General features: G+C 57.2%; 1 protein-coding gene across 2 annotated transcripts; it reads right to left on the bottom strand.

Annotated features, from left to right (window-relative positions):
- Positions 1 to 3,556: 3,556 nt before the first annotated feature.
- On the bottom strand, positions 3,557 to 15,998 carry WNT6 (Wnt family member 6). Of its 2 annotated transcripts, none has more exons than XM_067027553.1 (4): positions 15,871 to 15,998; positions 6,561 to 6,781; positions 5,999 to 6,333; positions 3,557 to 4,381 (listed from the first exon to the last, which is right to left on the bottom strand). In XM_067027553.1, exons 1-4 carry the CDS (start codon positions 15,948 to 15,950, stop codon positions 3,920 to 3,922), a joined length of 1,098 nt encoding a protein of 365 aa, XP_066883654.1. In that variant the 5' UTR covers positions 15,951 to 15,998; the 3' UTR covers positions 3,557 to 3,919. The 2 variants fall into 2 exon arrangements, with proteins under 2 accessions (XP_066883654.1, XP_066883655.1); XM_067027554.1 differs by lacking the exon at positions 15,871 to 15,998 and adding an exon at positions 13,873 to 13,956.
- Between the last annotated feature and the right edge of the window lie 4,016 nt (positions 15,999 to 20,014).

The raw sequence follows: 20,014 nt of genomic DNA, 5'->3' as shown, positions 1-20,014 counted from the left end.
ATGCTACTTCCACTGGATTCCTTTTAACCTGCTTGGGGTGGTGTCAGTCTCTGCCACTGCCTCGGTTTCCCTCTCTAGCATCATGGAGGAAGATATCCAGCATCACAGAGCCCATATCACCACCACCACTAACCCCTCCCACCCCCTGCCACGGAACCTGGCAGTAGAGACAGAGGCAGGCATCCCAGTCCTAAATCTGGGTCAGCCCAGAGGTCTCAGACAGTCTGGAACCCTAGCAGCTTGACCCGAGCTCTTCGTGTGTCTCCTTACTTCCTTTCCATCCTACCGTCTCCTGCCCACAACTCTCTCAGTTCCCCCAGATGTTCTGCAGGTCCTATCTGTGAACCCTGTTATTAGGGAAGCTGGGCTCCGTGCGCCCTCTGGTGGCCTCTGAGAGAAGTGCAGCAGACTTTTAAAAAACAGTAAGTATTGTACACAGCCAGGGAGCGCTGGCGAAGGCAGAGCTTTGAATAAAAACCCTCTCCTTACAATGCTTCTTTTTTCCACCATGTGGCCCACAATACTGGTTCCCCCCCGCTTGGTAAGTTAGCCAAGGTTCAAGAGACTCTGAGTCCAAATTCTCCATGACACTTCCCTGAAGCCCAGGTATTTGACTAGAGGGAGCCAGGAGGAAGAAGGAAGGAAAGAAGGAAGAGAGGGAGGGAGGGAGGAAGGAAGGAAGGAAGGAAGGAAGGAAGGAAGGAAGGAAGGAAGGAAGGAAGGAAGGAAGGAAGGAAGGAAAGAAGGGAGGAAGGGAGGGAGGAAGGGAGGGAGGGAGGGAGGGAGGGGGAGGAAGGGAGGAAGGGGAAGGAAGGGAGGAAGGGAGGGAGGGAGGGAGGGGGAGGAAGGGAGGAAGGGGAAGGAAGGGAGGAAAGGAGGAAGAACGGAGGAAGGGGAAGGAAGGGAGGAAGGGAGGAGGGGGAGGAAGGGAGGAAGGAGGAGGAAGGGAAGGAGGAAGGAAGGAAGAAAACCCAGATGCCCATTCCTTCTCACTGAAGCCTTATACCCCTTCTCCACACAGGCTTCACTCTGGAGCCCCAATGTGATCTTTGAGGGCTGAACCAGGCTAAATCATACAGGTGGATCCGGGGCCATTGTCAGGGGAGGGAAGATGCACTGGAAGCCATGGTTAGGGTCTGTCACACCCAGGATGAGTTCCCCTTCCCTCTGTTTCATTTGAAGAAATGTGCCCTCCCTGTGCCCCCATTCCCTGTGGTCCTAGAGGGGCTGCCAATCCCAGTCATGGTGGTACATTTTCCTCGACATTGTTATTAGTTCAGGGATAGGCAAGTGACCCAAGCTGACCTGATCCCAGTTTCCTTAGGACTTCTGTTGGGAAAGCCATTCTTTTTGGATCAGCAGCACTAAAACTGTAGACATAAGGCTACCATAAAAAGGAAGTCTCTCTGCAGCAGGAGAGCATAAGGACAGTGTGAAAAGAGAGACAGAGACAAGCAGAAACAATAGCCATGGGGGTGGTGGGTTAGGGAAGGAGATGAGAGAGAAAGAGAGGGAAAGAGGGGGAGAGAGAGAGAGGGAGAGAGAAAGAGAGAGTGTTCAATGACATCAATCTTTTGGGCCCCTGGGTTCAGCTGTGCCTAAATTCAGACTTACTCCTGGACTTCCCAGGTGTAAGATCCATTAATTAATTCCCTTTGGACTAAGCTAGTTTGAGTTGGGTATCTTCATTTGCAATCAGGGCCTGCCCGACGCCTGTAAAAGCATCAGCTCTCTATCCCCTTTCTCACAGTAACTACCATTTATTAAACACAAATTTGTCACAAATTATTGTCAAATGCTAAGCGCTTTGCATATCTCAAAAAAATCCTTCCCACAATTCTATGAGGATGTGGATAGATTATGATGGTTGTAAATTCTTTACCTCTGTCCCATTGAGAGGTGGAGTCTGTTTCCCCTTCCGTTGACTGTTGGCTGGTTCTGTGACTTGCGTCAGCCAAAAAGGAGTGACAGTGATGCTGGGTAACTTCTAAACCTGGACTTTAAGGAGAGACTTTCAGTTTCTGCCTTCAAGTTTGGTACAGTCTATTTTGAAAGCCAGCCTTATGTAAGAAGTCTGACTACGCTGAGGCCACCATGTCATAAGGAAGCCCAAGCTAGTTACATGGAGAGGAGGCCACTGGAGGAGCTCTGGGGCACTAGACATATATGAGTGAAGCATCTTGGACTGTCCAGCCCAGCCGAACCACCAGCAGAATCAGTCAAGTGAATGACCACAGCCAATAGTTCTCTCATAAGGAGCAGAACCATGCAGCTGAGTCCTGACAAATTCCTGACCTAAAGGATCATGAGAAGTAATTACTTTGGGGTTGTTTGTTATGCAGCAAGGGATAACTGAAACAGAATGATATTCCCATTGCATAGGTAAAGAAACCGAGGCTAACATGGCCTATACTGTAAACTTCTAAGCAGCAGCACTAGTTTCCAACCCAGAGTGTCTGAATCTAATTCTCATGCTTTGCCCTGCATACCTTGATGGGAGAGTCATTCCCCACTGCAGTATTTTGACTGTGGGAAAATTGGGGGCTCTGAATCCCAGCCATTGGGCTATACCCTCTCTCATTCTCTCTGGAGTTAGATGGGGGCCTGAGGCCCAGTTCTGGCAAACCCAGAACCCCAAATCCTTCTTCTGTCCCTTTACCCTCACCATCAGCTTTCTGAGAGGAATCGGAAAGAAGGAAATGTGATTGGATGCCAAGAGAAACTTCGGGACAACTTTGCTTCATCTCCCTCTAAGTGTGATTGGAAATGCCATTCTGGGCAGTCTTTTCAATGTTAATGGGGGTGAAGTTAGTTTTGATGGTAACAAAATCTGATGTTACTAATAACATTTTCACCACATTCTACAGTTTATAAAGTGCTTTAATCCTATGAGTTTGCGTGGCCCTAAAAGTCTACCCTCGAATTCCCCAGGGGCCACAGAAACAGAAAGACAGATAAAGGTGTCCCCCCCTCCACCGCCCCAGAACTAGGACAAGGGCTGTAGTGAGAACTGAGTACACCACTGGAGGCTTCTGGTCCTCTTTCCCTAGACCCTCTCAGTCCGCTCCTTTAAAGAGGCATCCTAGTTCTCCCCCAGCCTGCAGATTCAAGCCCTAGATGTGTACTAGAGAGAACAAGAAGAATGCCAAGGGAGAGATTTGGTACTCTTCGCTGCCAGAAGGCTAGCCCGGTCCGGTAGGGGGAAGATGGGGAACCAGGGTGATGACCCCTGAGAGGTTAATTCTATCAAAACCATCTCCCTGGGCTTCCCTGGTGGCGCAGTCGTTGAGGGGCCACCTGCCGATGCAGGGGACATGGGTTGGTGCCCCGGTCCGGGAAGATCCCACATGCCGCGGAGCGGCTGGACCCGTGAGCCATGGCCGCTGAGCCTGCGCGTCCGGAGCCTGCGCTCCACAACGGGAGGGGCCACAACAGTGAGAGGCCCGCGTACCGCAAAAAAAACAACAACAACAACAAAAAAACATCTCCCTTTACTCACTGCTTTCAGAGTCTGTCCCCATGGCAGCCCCCCCTCCAAACTATGGGCCCAGTCGTATTGATTTAAATATTTTTATTGATACTAAATGCACCCACCCACCCCATGGCCAGCAGTTCTGAGAAGCCCCGCATCCCGAGGCCTAGAAACTGGCTCTTTGGTTTCTATGTGGGGGCCGAGGAGAGAGAAGGTTTGTACAGTCTCCCCCAGAAGCCTCCGGGAGAGCCCCTTGGAGGCTCCTCCGGTGCCCTGGGCCTTGATGAGCGGGCGTATATCTCAAGCCCCACCGCCTCATAGTTTCCAGAGAGGCCGGGGAGATGGACTTTCCCAGGGGAAAGCTGGCAACGCCCCCTGCTGGCGCCCAGAGGTCCCGCAGGTGCCGAGAGGCGGCTCTGAGCGCAGTCTGGGGAGCCGGGCGGCGGGTCAGAGGCAGAGGCTGAGTTCCTTGCGCACGCGGCAGCGGTGGCACTGCACTACGCAGCACCAGTGGAAGCGGCACAGACAGTTCTCCTCGAGCTGCACGCTCTCCTGGCGGTGGCCGCGGCCGCAGCACAGCAGGTCGCAGCCGCTGAGGTCCGGGGCACTGCTGTTGCAGGCGCGGCCGCGCGTGCCCGGCGAACCGGTGCGCCGGTTGGGGGCGCAGAAGTCGGGCGAGTCGGCGGCGTATAGTAGGTCAGCGCGGCCCGGCGGCTTGAGCGTGCGGACAGCAGGCAGCAGAGCCTTGCCGTCGTTGGTGCCCATGACACGCGAGGCGCCGTGGAAGCGCTCGAGCAGCCGCGCGCCCACCTCGCGGAACGGGGGCAACTTCTGCCAGCAGGTGCGCAGCGCGCATGAGCCCGACAGGCCATGGCACTTGCATTCGGTCCGCGTGTGGCTCCGCACGGCCTGCGGGGAGCAGAGGAGCGGGCGGATGGAGACAGATCCGGAAGGCGGGTCGCGGCAAGGCCCAGAAGACCGACAGAAAATAAGGTGGGGAGGGTGGTGGATGAAAGAAAGAAGAGAGCAGACCAAAACCAACCAAACAAAAGGAAATCAAGGGCCCCACAGCGCGGAGAGGAGGAGGAAGAATGATGGAGAAGTAGGAGAAGTGGGGAGTGGGGGTCAGTATGCAGCGTAGAGGTTCCAGGATCCAAAGCCAGGGAATGGGGGAGAAAGCATAATGGACAGCAGGGGAGAGATTCTCCCTGGAGGGAGGGGGTGGGGAAGGTGGCAGCTTCTCACCCTGTTCCTCCTGCCAGGCCAACCCCCTCATTCCTGCTCCTCAGGGCCCCAGGCAGAGCAGGCCGCCTGGGCTCTGTCTCCACCACCCCTCCCCAACCCTCTCCGACAGGTATGTGGGCCTGTCTGGACATTCCTCTCTGGTCCCCCTCTCACCCCCCTGCCCAATGCCTCAGGCCAGAACCCTAGAAGACATAGGATGTGTGTGTGTGTGGGGGGGGGTCCCTAGCACAACCTAGAACTGAGGCATACGGGGTAGGAGGGCCCACTGTGGATGCACTACTGAGAACTGGAACCCAGGAGTCCTGCCCTTTATTCACTATTTATGTCTGAAGCTGGGGTCGAAGACTCACAACCCCACTGGAGATTTAAGGGGTCAGATGCCCCAGGAAGGTCATTTCCGGAAGCTCAGAGTCCAGGGGCCAACCTGATCTCCAGACGTGTATATCTCCCTCCCGCTCCCAGGCCCCTTCTCTTTCCCCCCATCGCCTCCTGTAAACATCTGATTCAGACTGTTTCTAGTCCCTAAACAGGAGCTCATGGGACCCTCATCATCATAGAGGGAAGGGGAGAGGCTGCCAGGGCTCTGGACAGGGACTGGTCTGGGATTGCTGGGCAGCCCGTTAAGTGCCCAGATTCAATCACAGCTTTCCGGCCTCTGCCTGAGCCCCTTCTACCATCTGGATCTACTTCTTCACTCCTTTCCAAGCCCATTTTCCCCTTGGACCTGTTTAGTCCATTTCCAGGCCTCCCCCACCTCTCCCGGCTCCCCTACCTCCAGACCCCATACCTTTACCTCGCCTCTATCCTTTCTTTCATCCCCAGCCTTTGTCTCTCTCCTCGGCCCCTGCCCTGGCAGCCAGCTCCCTACCTACCCCAAGCTTTGCCCCACATGTCCTGTCTCAGAGGTACGTCCTCCCTACCTTAGGTCCCTAAAGGCCCTGGGTCCTCTTCCCTGGGTGTTCCCCTCCCTACCCTGCCCACTGGGCCATCAGCCCCAGGCCCTCCCAGGCCCCCCAAGTAACTCCCTCTTCTAGGCTGGCCACTTCCCCTCCCACATGCCCATCGAGGCCCCCAGCCCATCTTCCCAAGTGGTCCGCTGGCTCCCCTGCACACATTAACGAACTCCTACACTGCATACCCTCACTCACACCCTCACTTCCCCACACCCTTCCACAAACTCAGTCCTCCACACATACCACACTCTGCCACATCCTTTCAAAACTATCCACACACACGCATTTCCACACACACACACCCTTATACATCCCTGCCCAGACTCACCAGCCGGCCGGCCTCATTGTTGTGAAGTTGCACCAACGCACGGATGTCTCCGCGTCCCCGCTTGTGCTGCGCGTCCATAAAGAGCCTCGACTTCTCATCCCCGAAGTCCACGTCGTCGCCGCAGCCTCCCCACTCCCAGGCGGCACTGCCGTCGGGGGAGCCCGCGGGGCCCGGGGGCCCAGGGGTACCTGGCAGGCCGGGGGGACGGGGCGGGGCCCGGCCGCGGGGCGCCTGGCAGCCACACTGCAGCAGCTCACCCATGGAGCAGGCCTGCGTGACCGCGTGGCTGGCGCCCGCGGCCGTTATGGCAAACACGAAGGCCGTCTCCCGGATGTCTGCGGGGGCGGGGAGGGGCAGTCAGACAGCAGGACAAAAGCTGGGTCCTGGGGGAATGCGGTGGGCCAGGCAGTGTGATGAGGGGTTGGGAGACAGGATCAGGGCAGGGTGCCCTTTGACCCGTGGGAGAAGTGGGGCTCAGGCAGCCTACCCAAACCTCCACCCTCTCCTCTGATCCCCCAGCATAGAGAAAGCAGCCCCCTCCTGGTCTCCTCCCCACACTGACCCTGCTGCAGGATGCGCCCAAAGGCCTTGCTGTGGCTGGAGCAGTTCCAGCGGCGGAAGCGGAACTGGAACTGGCATTCTCGAACCCCTAGCCGGGCGCCCCGCGCTAGCTCGGCCACAACTTCCGGCTCGGCCTGGCACAACTCAGCCTGCCGCCCTGCTAGCCGCCGTGCCTTCCTGCAGATGCTGGTAGGGTCCATGACCAAGGGGCTGCCCACGGCCCTGGGAAGCAAAGAACAGCAGATCAGGGGTGTAACTCAAAGACCTTGGGTGAGGGGGAGGGAGACCAGCCCTGCCCAGCCCACAGCCAGGAGCCGTGGCACGCCTCTTCCCCCACCACCTCCCTGCAACTGAAATTGATGTTATCCTGTTTGGTTCTCTTACTATTCCATTTGTGTGTCCCCTCTTAACTAGGTTCTAGGCTGAAATTGCTATAGAGCAAGGATTCAGTCCTATCCTTCTGCGTACATCTTCATTAATAAATCCTTAACGGAATTTGACTCAAGGTGAAGGCACCTGGCACCAGGTAGGCCAAAGTTAAAATTCAACGGGCCTAGCCCAAAAGGGAGACAAGGAGGAAATTAACCGAAGAAAGATCAAGAAGGCTGTCAAAGAAAAGAAAGCATATATCATAAAGAGATACCAAAGAAAAGTAGACAGTGACAGAAAAGGATCTGGACTTAGTGGACCACAAGCTGGAAATGTGTCAGCTGATCAGCCCTGATGCTAGGAAAGTAGTGGCAATCCCAGAGATCCAGAAAGCCACAGGATGTTAGAGTGGCTGGGCAATGGAGCCTCCGAGGAAAGTCATACCTTCTCTCTAGCCCCGATTTCTCTTTCTGTCAAATGGGAAGGTGAAGCTTTGATCTCTAAAGTGGGCCCTCCCGTCCTGAGATCCCCTGTTTCCCTGAACAGGAGAGCAGGAGGCAGGAACTGGGGGCTGAGTCTCTGAAGCATTGTTGTAAAGTAAGTGACACGGACCCTTCTCCTGCTCCAGGGTCTGTGACCTTTTCAGAGCAGGATGGCAGCAAGCCAAGCCCTGTGCACGGGGGTGACTGGGGAAGGGGATGCTGTTCGGCTTGGTAGGTAAAGACCTTCTGAGAAGTTCCACACACTTTCAGAAATCCCTCCGTCCTCAGCCTTCGTTCCTTCTGAGGAGAGCGCTGCCATTTGGTTGCCATACCCCTGAAGGTTATACTGGCCAGGTACTGACACCTGGGTGGAACCACTTTCATTGGATTGCTCTTATTTGAGCACTTGGGGGCTGAGGGTAATTTGAAACCACTCAAAAATCCTTTAGTGGAGGGCAGAATAAAATTTGGGGTGGGGAGAAGCGGCACCAAGAGATAGAAAAGGTAGAGGAAAACACTGGTGGATAGGTGCCAAAGGTCAAGATGGCCTACTTTTCAGCTTAGCTTTCATGTGCATCTGCCCCACTGTCCCCATTTGCTCTGCAGGTACATGCTGACCAGGCACGTTCTGGCCCCAGAGCAAGGAGATGTAATGGGCTTACATAGCAGCAGGAGGAATTTAGGTCTTAAGCTAAAACTTCTCAACGCTGAGGAGTGAGGTGTTTGAAGATGTGGTTGCAAGAAGATGTGTAAGCTCAGTCCTTTAAGATCTCCTACCACCCCCTGGGACACACACACGCCACCACCCTATCAGGATATTGTCATCACCCCTACCCAAGTAGTCCAGGAGCCAAGGTTCTCTCCTCTTCTTCCTCTTCCTTCCTCCATGCTTAGGACCTGCCCATCGCTGCGTTCCAACTGTACCCTGGGAAGGTCCAGCCCCAACCCTGTCCTTACCTGTCTCTCTGTCTCTGTCTCTCCCTCTCTCTCTCTATCCTTCCCCCTTCCACCTACTTATCCCACTTCATGACAACAAGGATTGGGGGGCAGCTTCCAGCATGGTTGTACGAGGTCGGCAGATAAGACTCCGGAGTGAACCCCTTGAGAGTTAGGACTGTCATTTTCTTTTGTCTCCCATGGCAGATTTGTAGCTACTTAATTTGCATTCCCCCTCCCATTTTTTAATGAAACTTTGCATATTATGAACATACTATAATACTACAATGAATACCATTTAATACATGTTTTTGAATGAATGAATGAGCCATCTAAGGAGAAGGTCCTCACTTGAGCCCAGGCCCCTGTCCACACGTGGTTTCATGACTCCTAATTAGCTTCCTGAAACATTTTCTTTTTCCCCAGCTGCATGCACAGGCAGGGAAGCAGGCCTGCCCACAGCTGTCCAGCTCCTCTTCTGCCACCTGCATGTCCAGAACTCCACCTGGGAGTCGGGGGCCCTGCAAACCCATCTTCCCCAGCCCACCCCCATGCTGCTAAGCTCCCCACTCTCCCCTCCCCAATCCTGCCCCCCGCTTTCCCAAGGCTGACTGGCCTTATCTTCCCAAGGTTACTCTGCCCTATCCCTCTCCCCTCCCTCCTCCTGCACTAGGAAAGTCGGAGATGGTGTGGGTATGCAGGCAAGAAAGTGAAAAACCTCTTGACCTTGTCTTTTTCCCAGGAGCTTGAGATAGGAGAGGAATCAGGAGGAGCATGAGGGCCAGGACCCGCCAGGAGGTGGGGCTGGCTGGCCCTTCACAGCGTTGAGGGGCTGCCCCAGAGTCAGTTTCTGGTCCGGGTCTGGCTCCCCAGGCTGGCTGGCTGCCTGGGAACTAGACTTGTTTACAAGCCAGGCAGGAGGAGGGATGGGTAATAGTAGCAGCTAGAATCCCAAGGGACTGGCTTGTTCCCTGCCCTCCTGTCCTCACTCCCATCTTCAAGTCACAGGAAAGGGAACTCGGAAGGAGACTGGCAGAGGAGCGTTGGACAAAACAACAGGCCTTACTTTTGGACCCTGGTCTCTGTCAGCTCTGGGCGAGCTGAGCCACTCTGGGCAAATCGGTTCCCTCTCTGGGCTTCCGAAAAATGAGGAGTTGGCAAGCGAGGCTTGAATATCCCCTCTCACTTTAACACCATCTTTAACAGCATCAAGAAAGAACTCCCCCATCTCCCTTCTTCCTTTACCCTCCTTCCTTCCCTTTCTGCTTCCTTAGGGGATGAACTCTGCTGTCGGGGCCTCTGAGTTAGCCTTGGTCTGAGATCAGCCCAGAGAGGCATGTGCCCGTTTGGGAACATCTGCGTGTTTGGAGCGGGGGTGGTGGCTGGAGCACAGTGGTGGTAGGAAATATATAATATATAACACGTAGGATCTGAGATCCTAAACAAATAGCCACTCCTGGGCATAGAAAAAAACAAGGCTAGCCCTAAAAGAAATCAGCGTGTAGACAAGATGGGACAAGCCGGGGTCTGGCCATTCTAGCTGGCATGCGCTGTGCCAAGAGCTCCCTCCCGGGGACCTTGGCTGGCAGAATAAGTAGCCAAGGGAGGTGGCCTCAGGGGCCAGCCAGTTCCTCCTGACAACATCTGTAGATCGAGGCCTTGGAGGCCCGGGTTTCTGGCCTAACTTACCTCTCCATCTCTGGATTCAGAGGGCGGAAGAGAATGTCAGAGATACTCTAGTCCAGCTTCACCCACTTCACCCTTATTGTACAGGTGAGCAAGATGAGAAGAGAGGTGACTGACCCTGGCCACTCAGTGGAGGGATCCCCGCTGCGAGCAATTTAGGTGAATATTTTAAAAACCAAAGGGACTGGAGGAAACGGCCGCCTGAGGTCTTCGGATACCTTGCGTGGCCTCGCGTGCCGTCGTCCACATAGCCCTTCCTCTGAGCGGCGCTGGCTAACTCAGAGCCTCCCCGTCGCCACCCCTAAGTCATCAAAGTCTCACCCAACACCTCTCCAAACTCGCCTCAGATCCCACCTGCTCTAAGGAGCCTCCCCTGGGCCCCAGCCCTCACTGACCTCCCCCACTTGCATCACTCCAAGTGGGGTGCTTGTTATGCTGCGAGGGGCATAATTATTTTGTCATGTTTTCTTGTCTTCTCTCTCCAATGAGATATGAACTCATTTGAGACAAGGCCCTCAGGAAGAAGTAAGTGTCATTAGCAGAACACACTCAGGGGCTTGAAGATCCATCGGACTTGGGTTTGGATCTGGGCTCTGCCGTTTGCCGGTTCTATGATGTTAGCAAGTCCCTAGCAAGGGAAGCTGGCACTTATCATTGGTTGAACGGACGCCGAAACTTAACCTCTGAGCCTCGGTGTCCTCAACTGTAACATGGAAATAAATAATGCCTGCCTACTTCCCAGGTTCCATGTGAAAAGAGCCTGTCCGGAGAGTGGCCTTCCACAAGTGTTTTGTCTTCCCATTCACACCCTTAATCATCTCCCGGGCCTGCACAGCACACGGCGATCAGGCAGCGTTTGGGAATTCCCAAGAACATGCTTTTCTCCAACTCTCTGCCCTTACTTAGCCTGGATCCCAGTGTCTCCTCCTCCCCTGTCAGCCCAGCCGGAGGACCAGGAGCACCCTCCAGGACCCCTCCCTTCCCCATCGAGCGCTCCGTGCTCGTGGATTCTTGAGGCCAAGAGGATCACAGGTCCTTCTGACGCCTGCTCCTCTGAAGGGTCTCAGCCAGCCCCCCACTAGTTCCTCACACTGCTTAGTCTGACCTTCACTCCCAAGAGCCAGCAGAGGGAGCCCTGAGCCCTGGGGCCGTGGGCGGGGGCTGCACGGGGTGGGGGGAGGTGGGTGGTGGAGAAGGGGCAGAAAAATGTTGCCTGACGGCTGCTGAGGCAGCTGGGCCCGGGCCTGTGCCCGGCCCGCCTGTCCTGTCCTGCTCTGTCTAACTCGGTAATTACTGGTCCCCCTCCCCCCCCCCGTCCCTACCCCCTCCCCGACCACCACATCAAAGCCAGTGATGCCCCAGCTCCATTAACCCCTGCCTCCCCACGGCCCCCCACCACCCCAGCCCAATCTGGTTCTCTCTGCCCCGTCCTGGGCGCTGCCCTTCCCACCCTCCTCACACTTCTCTCCTCCTCGTTGCTCTTGGAAGAGGCAGGGGCTTTCCCTGCCCTGAATGACTTCACGGCAGAAGAGGGCTTCCCATTGGTCGGGGCTGTGGGAGGCAAAGGCATGGACACGGTGACCATCCGCTGCGGTGGGCCTCCGCCATGTGCTTTCTGCTCTCCCACGCTGAGGTGGGGAGCATTGTGTGAGGCTGGGGATGGGGAAGCAGAAGGGGCCCCTGGAAGGCCCTGTACCCCCCTTTCCTGAGCCCCACAGCACATAAGGGTGTGGTACTCAGCAGGAGGTGGGCTCCCGGTCCCAACCCTCAGCCACTTGCATTCTGGGGGGCCCTGGGCAAGTCACCTCCTGTCCCTGAGCTTTGGCTAGAGTTCTCACTGTAAGTGAGAAGATTGGACCAGATGATCTCTAAGTCCTTTCTAGATCTAATTTCTGGATTAAACCGAGGGCTCTGAGCTGGAGAAACCAGCCAAAGAGGCCAGGTGGAAAGCGGGTGAAGAACCCTCCCAGCGACCTTTCCCTCCCTGAGCTCCTCCTCAGGCAGTCCAGGGGAAGCGCCCAAGATCTCACCCACCCACCCCAACCCCCCGCACCCCCGCGCCCACCGCAGGAAGGAAGGCGCAGGCTAGAGGGCACCCTCTCCAGCCCCCAGGGGCCGGCTTCTGCGTTCCCCAGCGCCTCCTGCTCTGGCTGGCTGGGTGCCCTACTGCCAGCCTGACCAAGGCCTGGCTGCCCGCCCCACCCTCGCCTCATCCCCTCCACAGCTGGATTTCTCCATCAAAGTACACACTCTGGAATCCCCCTTACTGGGCCCTGATGATCAAGCCTCCCACTGACCTCGCCCCACCAACTCCTGGCTTCTGATGACAACGGGGCAGGAGGGGGCTGCACCCCACAGGAAATGTCACAGTGCCAGGACTCTGGTGGGTTCAGGGCATGCACTGGCCTGGACCGAGCCAGCCTCCTTTTGCCCCTGCCCTTTTCTGCTCACAGCCCCATTGTCTCCCTCCAGGGGAAGCTGCCAAGGCGGGAGGCCTGGAGGGGGGGCTGGATGGCCACCCCACCCCCGCCCCATCCTGAGCCTGTTGGGGCCAGCCACAGGAGTGCCCACGAAGGGTCAGGGGCCCCAGAGGAAGAGGGGATGGGAAAGGGTGGGGGGGGGTCACAACTGGAAAACCGGAGTATCAGGAAGAAACCTGGGTCCTTTCCATGCTTCCCCGAGGGACCAGAGGTGAGGCTGTCCTAGACATCTGTTCCTGTTTCCATAGGGAAGGGAGGCAAGATGAGATGGGGGAAGGGAGTGAGACCGAGTGGTGCTTTTCCTAGTGGAACAAGGGGAGGGTGAGTTTCTTTCATAGAAACTATAAAACAGAAAGAGGAAAGAGGAAGGGAGAAGAAGGGAGATTGATCAGGCTATTCTGTGAGAGTGAGCTATTTTCTACATCCACTGATTGGAGGTATAAATAAAGACGGGTCAGACATTGAGAAGAGCTTCCTGGGGGAGGATGGAAGGGGGGCAGGGAGCAGGATAGGAGAGGTGGGAGCTGATGACCAGAATGGGGTCTGTCAGGGCCAGAGCATAGGCTGGATGGCCTGGAGGCAGTAAGCTGGACAAGATGACCTCAAGAGAGCTTGGCCAGTGTCCTGGAATCTGGGATTCTGCAATTCACAAAGATATGGTTACAGATGGGAGAGAGACAGACAGAGGCCAGAGGCAGAGTTTAGAAAGCATGCATTGCATCGGAGAAGATGGGGGAGGGGGAAAGAAAGTGGAAGGGAAACTTCTCCGGGACCTGCAGCCAGGTCCCTGAGCCTATTCCAGGGCCTGGGCCGCTCTCCTCCAGGACCCTCCTTTCCTAACCGGGACAGTCCAGTCGCTCAGAGTTCCTGGGGTCCTGTCTCCTCCCAGCCTGGCTGCTGCTAGAATATCAGCCTGGACTTAAGTGGGCTACTGCAAGGCTAGCTGCTTTCCTGTCCACCGCTAGAGCTCTGGCCTGACTTCTCTGAGAAGCAGAGAGAAGAGGTCCAGCAAACCAATCCTAGACATCAGGAAGCAGCCTGGAATCTCCTGGCCTGAAGAAGCTCTTACTTATGGTGAAGCCTCCGGGGTGGGGGGCAAGGAATGACAGGAGCCTCTCAGAAGCATCTGAGTGAGGCATTCGCCAGACACCTTATCAACCCCTCACTCTTCACCCGGCTCGCCCTGCAGCTGTGGCCATGAAGGCCTCTGTGTTCTCCCACACCTGCCTTCCTCACCTCCTCCCCCACTCCCTGCTTTCCAGCTTCAGGGTCAGGCTCCAAGGGACCAAGTCTCTCTCCCTCTGGTGTGGCTCCCACCCAACAGCCCTTCCTAAACAAAGGAACCCCCATGGATACAAACCCCAGAAAGATGAACTCAGCAACACTCCATAAAACTGTCCCCGGCACCTTCAGTCTTCAGCAAGGCCCTAAAGACAAACGCCTGGCCTTCCAGGAGCAGGGAAAAGAGACCCAAGAGGAGATGGTTGCATGGTAAAATGCAAGATGGTAAAATGCATAACTGGCATAGTTGCCCAATGCATGGAGTGCAGTGGGAGCACAGAGAAGGCAAGGGAGGGAAGACAGAGAGACAGCTTCATGGAGGAAGTGGTATTTTTAACTGGCAGGATGAGAAAATTGGGACAAATGGGGCAGGCGGAAGGGAAGGCAACAGCCATCAGGGAGAGACCCCTGTCCCCATACCTTGAGGAAGGGCAAAGTTAGGAGAGATGTGCACGGGGAACACGAGATAGAGATCCCTTTACAAAATTTTGCTGGGGACCCTGGATTTTACATTTAAATTAATCCCCCTTTTCACCCATGGGGACTCTGACCGGAACCTGGGGTGTCGAGGAGGAGACTTACATTTAGGAGCACCTCCTAATGTCCAATTATGTTGTAGGTCCTCCCACATAATCCTATGGAGCCTGCCAGTTAGGGGGACTGACTCCCTACCCTACTGTTGAGACATCTAGGAGCAGGGAGAAGTGGCTTGCCCAAAGTCACAGGCTTAACAAATGGGGGAGATTAGATCTCAGCTCTGTCTATTTCAAAGCTGCTACTGCATTATTTTAAGTCAGGATCAAAGGACGCATGTCCCCTAGCCAGGACCTAGGTCGTCCTTGTCCCCTCAGAGACACCCTGAGGGACTTCTCTCCCACATCATGGAAGTGGGATGGTGGCCAGCAGCTCCCTGTGTGGGCATCCAGCTATCTTGCTAGAAGACAGGGATCTGCCTGCCCCACCCCTTCTTCCAAATCCCGGGGTAGGAGAGGAGTGGAGGGTAGAGAATCCAGCCAGTGACATGGTGATATGCAAATAGACAAGACCTTGCCTTCTTACGATTGGCTGATGCACCAGCGGTATTGTCCAAGTCCCTCCTCTCTAAACACAACTATTCCGGGCGGGTCTTTGCTGCTCCTGAGACTGAGAAGGAGAAAAAAGTCTACGGGATCCGGATCTCTGAGCGGTCCCGGCCGGGCACCCACCTCCCCAGCCTCTGTCCACCTCCCAAGACTCAAAGTTCCCTCAACCTTAGCTGCCTAGGCGTCTGCTCTAGCTAGGGCCAAGTCGAGAGGCGAGCTCTGGGAAGACGTCCCCAACCCTTGGCTGGCCAGGCCTCCCTCCTTTCCGCCAGGACCCTCCACGGTTCCCAGTACGTCCCGAGCTGCACAGTTTTTCATCCATGACCCCTACATACGGAAGGGCATCCGCTTGGGTCCCTTCCTGCCTTTCCTCCTCTTTGGTCGGGGAGGAGGAAGTAGAGAAAGCTAAGGTTCTGACTCAGTTTCCCCTTTACACTCCTTTTCCCGCCCCTTCCGCCCACTCTGGAGGAGCCCAGACAGAAGCTGGTGGGTTTGTGGGCAAAGCAGGGCGGGGAAGAAGCAGCTGTTTGAGTCTTCCTGCCTGCGGCTTCCCACCTTGTTCCCCTCTTTTCCCCCAGTCCAGCCCTCCTCCCCTAAATCCAAAACCCTCCTCACAGACTCTTTTATTCGGATCTCAGACTACAGATCTTGCCCGTCTCCCCGATGTCTTTCCTACCCATCCGCCAACTCCTCGGTGACCTGGATTGGGCGCACAACCTGGGGTGGGACACAGGAGAGGGAAATACAATAGAATGTAAGGGGGGCGCGGGGGGTGGTGGGCACATCTAAGTGGCGGTTCAGAAGTGCCCCTGGAGGAGGCTGGCAGGAGCGGCACGCACCTCCCCCTCACGTCTCCAGCTGCCCGGCGGCTGCGCTCTGCGCGCAGGTAGAGCCCGGAGGAGGCGGCAGCGCAATTCGGAGCCCCACTATCGGTCCCGAGGTCCCCACCTTCGAGCTCCAGGAGCCCCGCGGGGACAGTCAGACGCAGGACTCACCACCACAGCCCGCCGACGTGCGCCGGACACAGGAGCAGCAGAAGCAGCAGCCGCAGGCGGGAAGGCGCGGGTGGCTGCATCGTGACAGCTCGACCGCGGGCCGGGGCGGCCGGGGGACCAGGCTGCGGGGCCAGCCGGTGCGCGCGGGTGCCCGGGCTTCAGGGCGAGCGCGGCGGCGGCGGCGGCGGCCGGGAGGCGATGGATCCGGCGGCGGCGGCGGCGGCGGCGGCGGCGGCGGCGGCGGCGGGGGGGCCCATCCCGGGCGAGGAGGGCGCGGCGGAGGCGGAGAGCGGACGGGGCAGCCAGCGCCTGTGTCTCCTGCCGAGCTCGCTCGGGAGAAGAAATCAGAGCCGGGGGTGGGGGTGGGAGGGGAGCGGGGCCGGGGCGGAGGCGGCGGGCAGGGGGGCCGTGGGGGTGGCCGTTGCGACAGTCAGGCGGCGGGACTCTCGGGAGGGAGCCGAGCGCCCCGGGGCGGCGGGCGCGGAGCTCAGCGGAGGGCGGGAGCGAGGTCCCGGGGCGGGGCCCGAGCGCGCTCGTGGCTGGGGGACCCGCCCGCCTCGCCCCCTCACCTCGCCTCTCACCGCCTCGGAGCCCCCGGCCGCCGCCCGGAGTCGGGGGCAAGGAGGGGCGGGGAAGTAGGGTGGAGAAGGGTTAGCGGGGGAAGGAAAAGGAGCTGAGGAATGGGGGACGGGCTGGAAGGGAGACGTCTGACAGGTTTGTTGACTGTAAAGAGAGAAAACTTCCCAGGAATGAGGGAGTTTGGGTTGGGGGGCGGTGCGGAGTGGGATGCTGGAGCGGGGACCAGGAGAGGAAGTTGGCCCCGGGCGCTGGGTGCTCCGGGTAGGGGTGTCGAACTCGACGGTCCGATGGGCACACTCAGGAAGGGTCACGTCTTACCGGACCCGGCCTCCGCGCCGCACGCCCCTCTTTCAGCCTTTCCCTCAGCACGGGAGGAAGCGCTAGGCCTCCACTCTCCTCCCCAGCCCCCGCCTCATCAGGCCCGCGTTCAGGGGAGGAGGTGCGGAGGGGAGAGGAGACAGCAAGAAGAACCTCTTTATGGCCTGCGATCCAGCGCTCGCACGTGTAGGCGAGCGACAGAGTGGAGCTTGCAGACTTCCAAGAGAGTGAAGGGTCAGAACTCGCTGCAGCCGGGCCTCGTGGGCCCGTGGGTCCCTGCCTCAGGCCGCGCCCCCCAACTTGGCTGGGGCCAGAGGGGGTGGGAGGGCCAGCTGCAGGTGAGATGGCGTTTATCTGATTCTCTAATGCCACAAAAATGTCTTTGATGCCCCTGGCCCCCTCCCCACGGGGGGGAGATCAAAGGCCCCGTGGGGAGGAAGGACAGCTCCATTCATCACACCGAGTGGGCTGGCAGGGAGCTGTAGTCCCTGCTCCTCCCTCTGGCCCCGTGCGCCCCTGGGGTGCTGAGGGACAGGTGGTGCAGGACATTCCACAGCGAAGGCCAGTCTCCCTACCACCACTATCCAGAGCAGCCATCAAGCTGTAAGGGTGCTCCTGGGCGGAGAGGACAGACAGAGGACCTCAAGCCCGTGTGGCAGAAACTTCAGGCACCTGGAGGAAAGCTCCTGGTCTTCTGGAATGGGAGGGGGGGAGCACCTGAACTTGGGGAATGAGGCCACTGCCCAAAGAAATAAGAGAAACACCCTGGTGAGCAGAGAGAAGGCGAGATTCTGAGTGTGGGCACAAGTGGATCAAGATGGACTAGGGATGCAATAAAAGACCACAGATGCCTGTCCCAGGGGAGGAAGCAGATCTGGGGAAGGAAGGATGAGCAAGAGGAGAAGAGAAAGGAAATGGAGAAACATTGGTCTAGGCACATAGGGAAGCCCCTGGGTTTGCTGGGAGCCCCCCCCCCCAGGGCCCTGGTGACCAGGTTCAGTCAGTCTAATTCCTTGTACTGGGTACTGAGAGTTCCGGTCAGGGTGCTGGAGCATTCTAGAGAAGGGGGCTAGTGGCTGAGGGAGATAGCCAGGGGGGCATGGCCCAAGTGCAGCCCCTCCCATTTTAGCCTTTAAGAGCATCCAGATGCCAAACACAGCCCCTGCGCCTCTTAATTTTATACACACTTGCTGTTGCTGCAGGGCAGTGCCAACTCCAGACCCTGCACACTCAATGACATGCCCAGGTTGGGCACACACTCAGGCCAGATGGTGCTGAACAGGAGGCTGGAGGGCTCTGGGTGTCCCTGGAGGCTGCAGGTGGCCAACGACCAACCCCCTGGGGGCCCCTGCCTGGGTTCTGAGCCCCCTGCCCCCCTGGTCCCCCGCCCCCACCCTGCTACTGTTATTGCAGATTATGAAATGCTCTCCCTATCCTGCATTCTTCTCCGAGGCAAGAATTTTAATGTATTTGTCTTTGTCATCAGGGGACCAGGGCTCTGGGACCGCCCTGCCTCTGCCTGAGGAGGGATCGCCCCAAATCTAGTCCCTGCTGCCTCCAGACCCCAGCCTCTCTCCATTACCACCCCCTCATGCCCTAGCCCTGCCCCTCCCCTCCCCCTCCTAAGACACAGTCTCTCTGTGGGGTGGATAAAAATGATGTTATTGAAACAACAGAATTGGGAGCAGTGGCAGGGAGCAGGGATCAGCTCAGGAAACTGGGGCGTTTGCCAAGAAGCCTTCTCCCCCGCAGGCAGCCTTTCTGCCCCCACCCCCCACCTTTCCTACAAACACACGCAGAAGGCCCCACCCCTCCGGCAGTACTCTCTCTGGCCAGACCTTGTAGAATATTTGGCCATCTCTGGACTCCCCAAGCCCTCGTGCTCCCCCCACCAATGCACCCCAGAATCCCATTCCAGAGTCAGCCGGCCCAGTAGTGCCTGCAGAAGCACTGGGGCAGGGGAGGGGTGGGCTGCAGTCTGTGATGGGCAGACCTCCTGAAGCCCCAATTCCCAAGGCCCCTGTTCCAAGGGTAACCCTGCCTCTGCCCACTGCCTTCTGCCTTCTCTGCACCCCATCGAGGGCTTGGCTGGCCTCTGGTCAGAGCTAGAGCAATGACTTCTGCCCTTAAGCCCTCAAACCTTCAGAGAGATGAGTTCAGATGTTCCTGAGGCTTCGGTCCATCACTGTCACTTTAGAAGACCCTCCACGGAGCAGGGCTGGGAAACTACGAGATGGAGCCAGAGGCACACAAAGACAGATCAAGGTGCACGCGCACCCATACACACCCACAGCTGGGCACAGGCTTCCAGGTACCCCACAGAAACCACAGGACTCCCTCACCTCTCCTAGACAATGCTGGGTAACTTTCACCCACAGGTATGGATGGACACACAGGTGGGCTAGCTCAGCTCAGGCTGAGACACATGCCTGCTTCCCTGGAGATCACATGCACACACAAACGCGCGCACACACACACACACACCACCTCTGCAGCATGAATGGGGTGGTGCCACTCTGATCCCTCTCTCTCTGTCCTCTGGGCCCCCTCCACCTCTTCCCCCATCTCTCTGCCTTAGGTCTAGGCCTCGTTGCAAAAGAGAGGTGGAGAAGGAGAGACAGGGGTGTCTGGCTGTGGGGTTGGAGAGGAAGGAGGGGCAGAGGTGGGGACCGTGGAGAGGGAGAGAGGCAGCTGGAGACAGATAACATCAGAAGCGCTGCAGGGGAAAGCAGAGCCCTCTGTCTGTCGAATTCTCTCTCTCACTGTCTTTCTGTGTGTCTTTTCACGTCTCTCCCATCTCCATAATTCGGTCTCTATTTGTGTCTGCCTCTAAATCACTTTCTCTGTTGCTTTGTTTCTCAGAATGACTGAAGCTGCAGGAGCCCAGGAATTTGGGCCTGTGACCCTTCCCCTCCCAACCCCCTCCCTCTCTCTGTCCCTCCCTACCATCCTCCCTCCCTCCTTCCCCAGCAATGGGACCTAACTCTCATTCCTTCAGGGTGGTGACTGGACTTGAGAATTCCTCAGGGCACTAGGTCTCTGGGTCCCAGGAGAACAGAGAGAGGAAAGGCCAGCCCTCTAGAGAGACAGAGGGAAGAAAAAAAGAGAGAAAAAAGAGAGAATCACTTTCCTCACCCTTCTGAATCCCAGATGCTCTCCTCCAGCTTTTCGCAGCCCACCTGAAATCATGAGAATGTGCCTTTCCAGACCAGAGTGGGAACTCCGATGCCTGGTTCCCAGCTTTAAC

The sequence above is a fragment of the Kogia breviceps genome, chromosome 2 (genome assembly GCF_026419965.1).
Source record: "Kogia breviceps isolate mKogBre1 chromosome 2, mKogBre1 haplotype 1, whole genome shotgun sequence".
NCBI classification, from domain to species: domain Eukaryota; kingdom Metazoa; phylum Chordata; class Mammalia; order Artiodactyla; family Physeteridae; genus Kogia; species Kogia breviceps.
The sequence above is the reverse complement of the archived record's forward strand: the minus strand, read 5'-3'. Positions and strand labels throughout refer to the sequence as shown.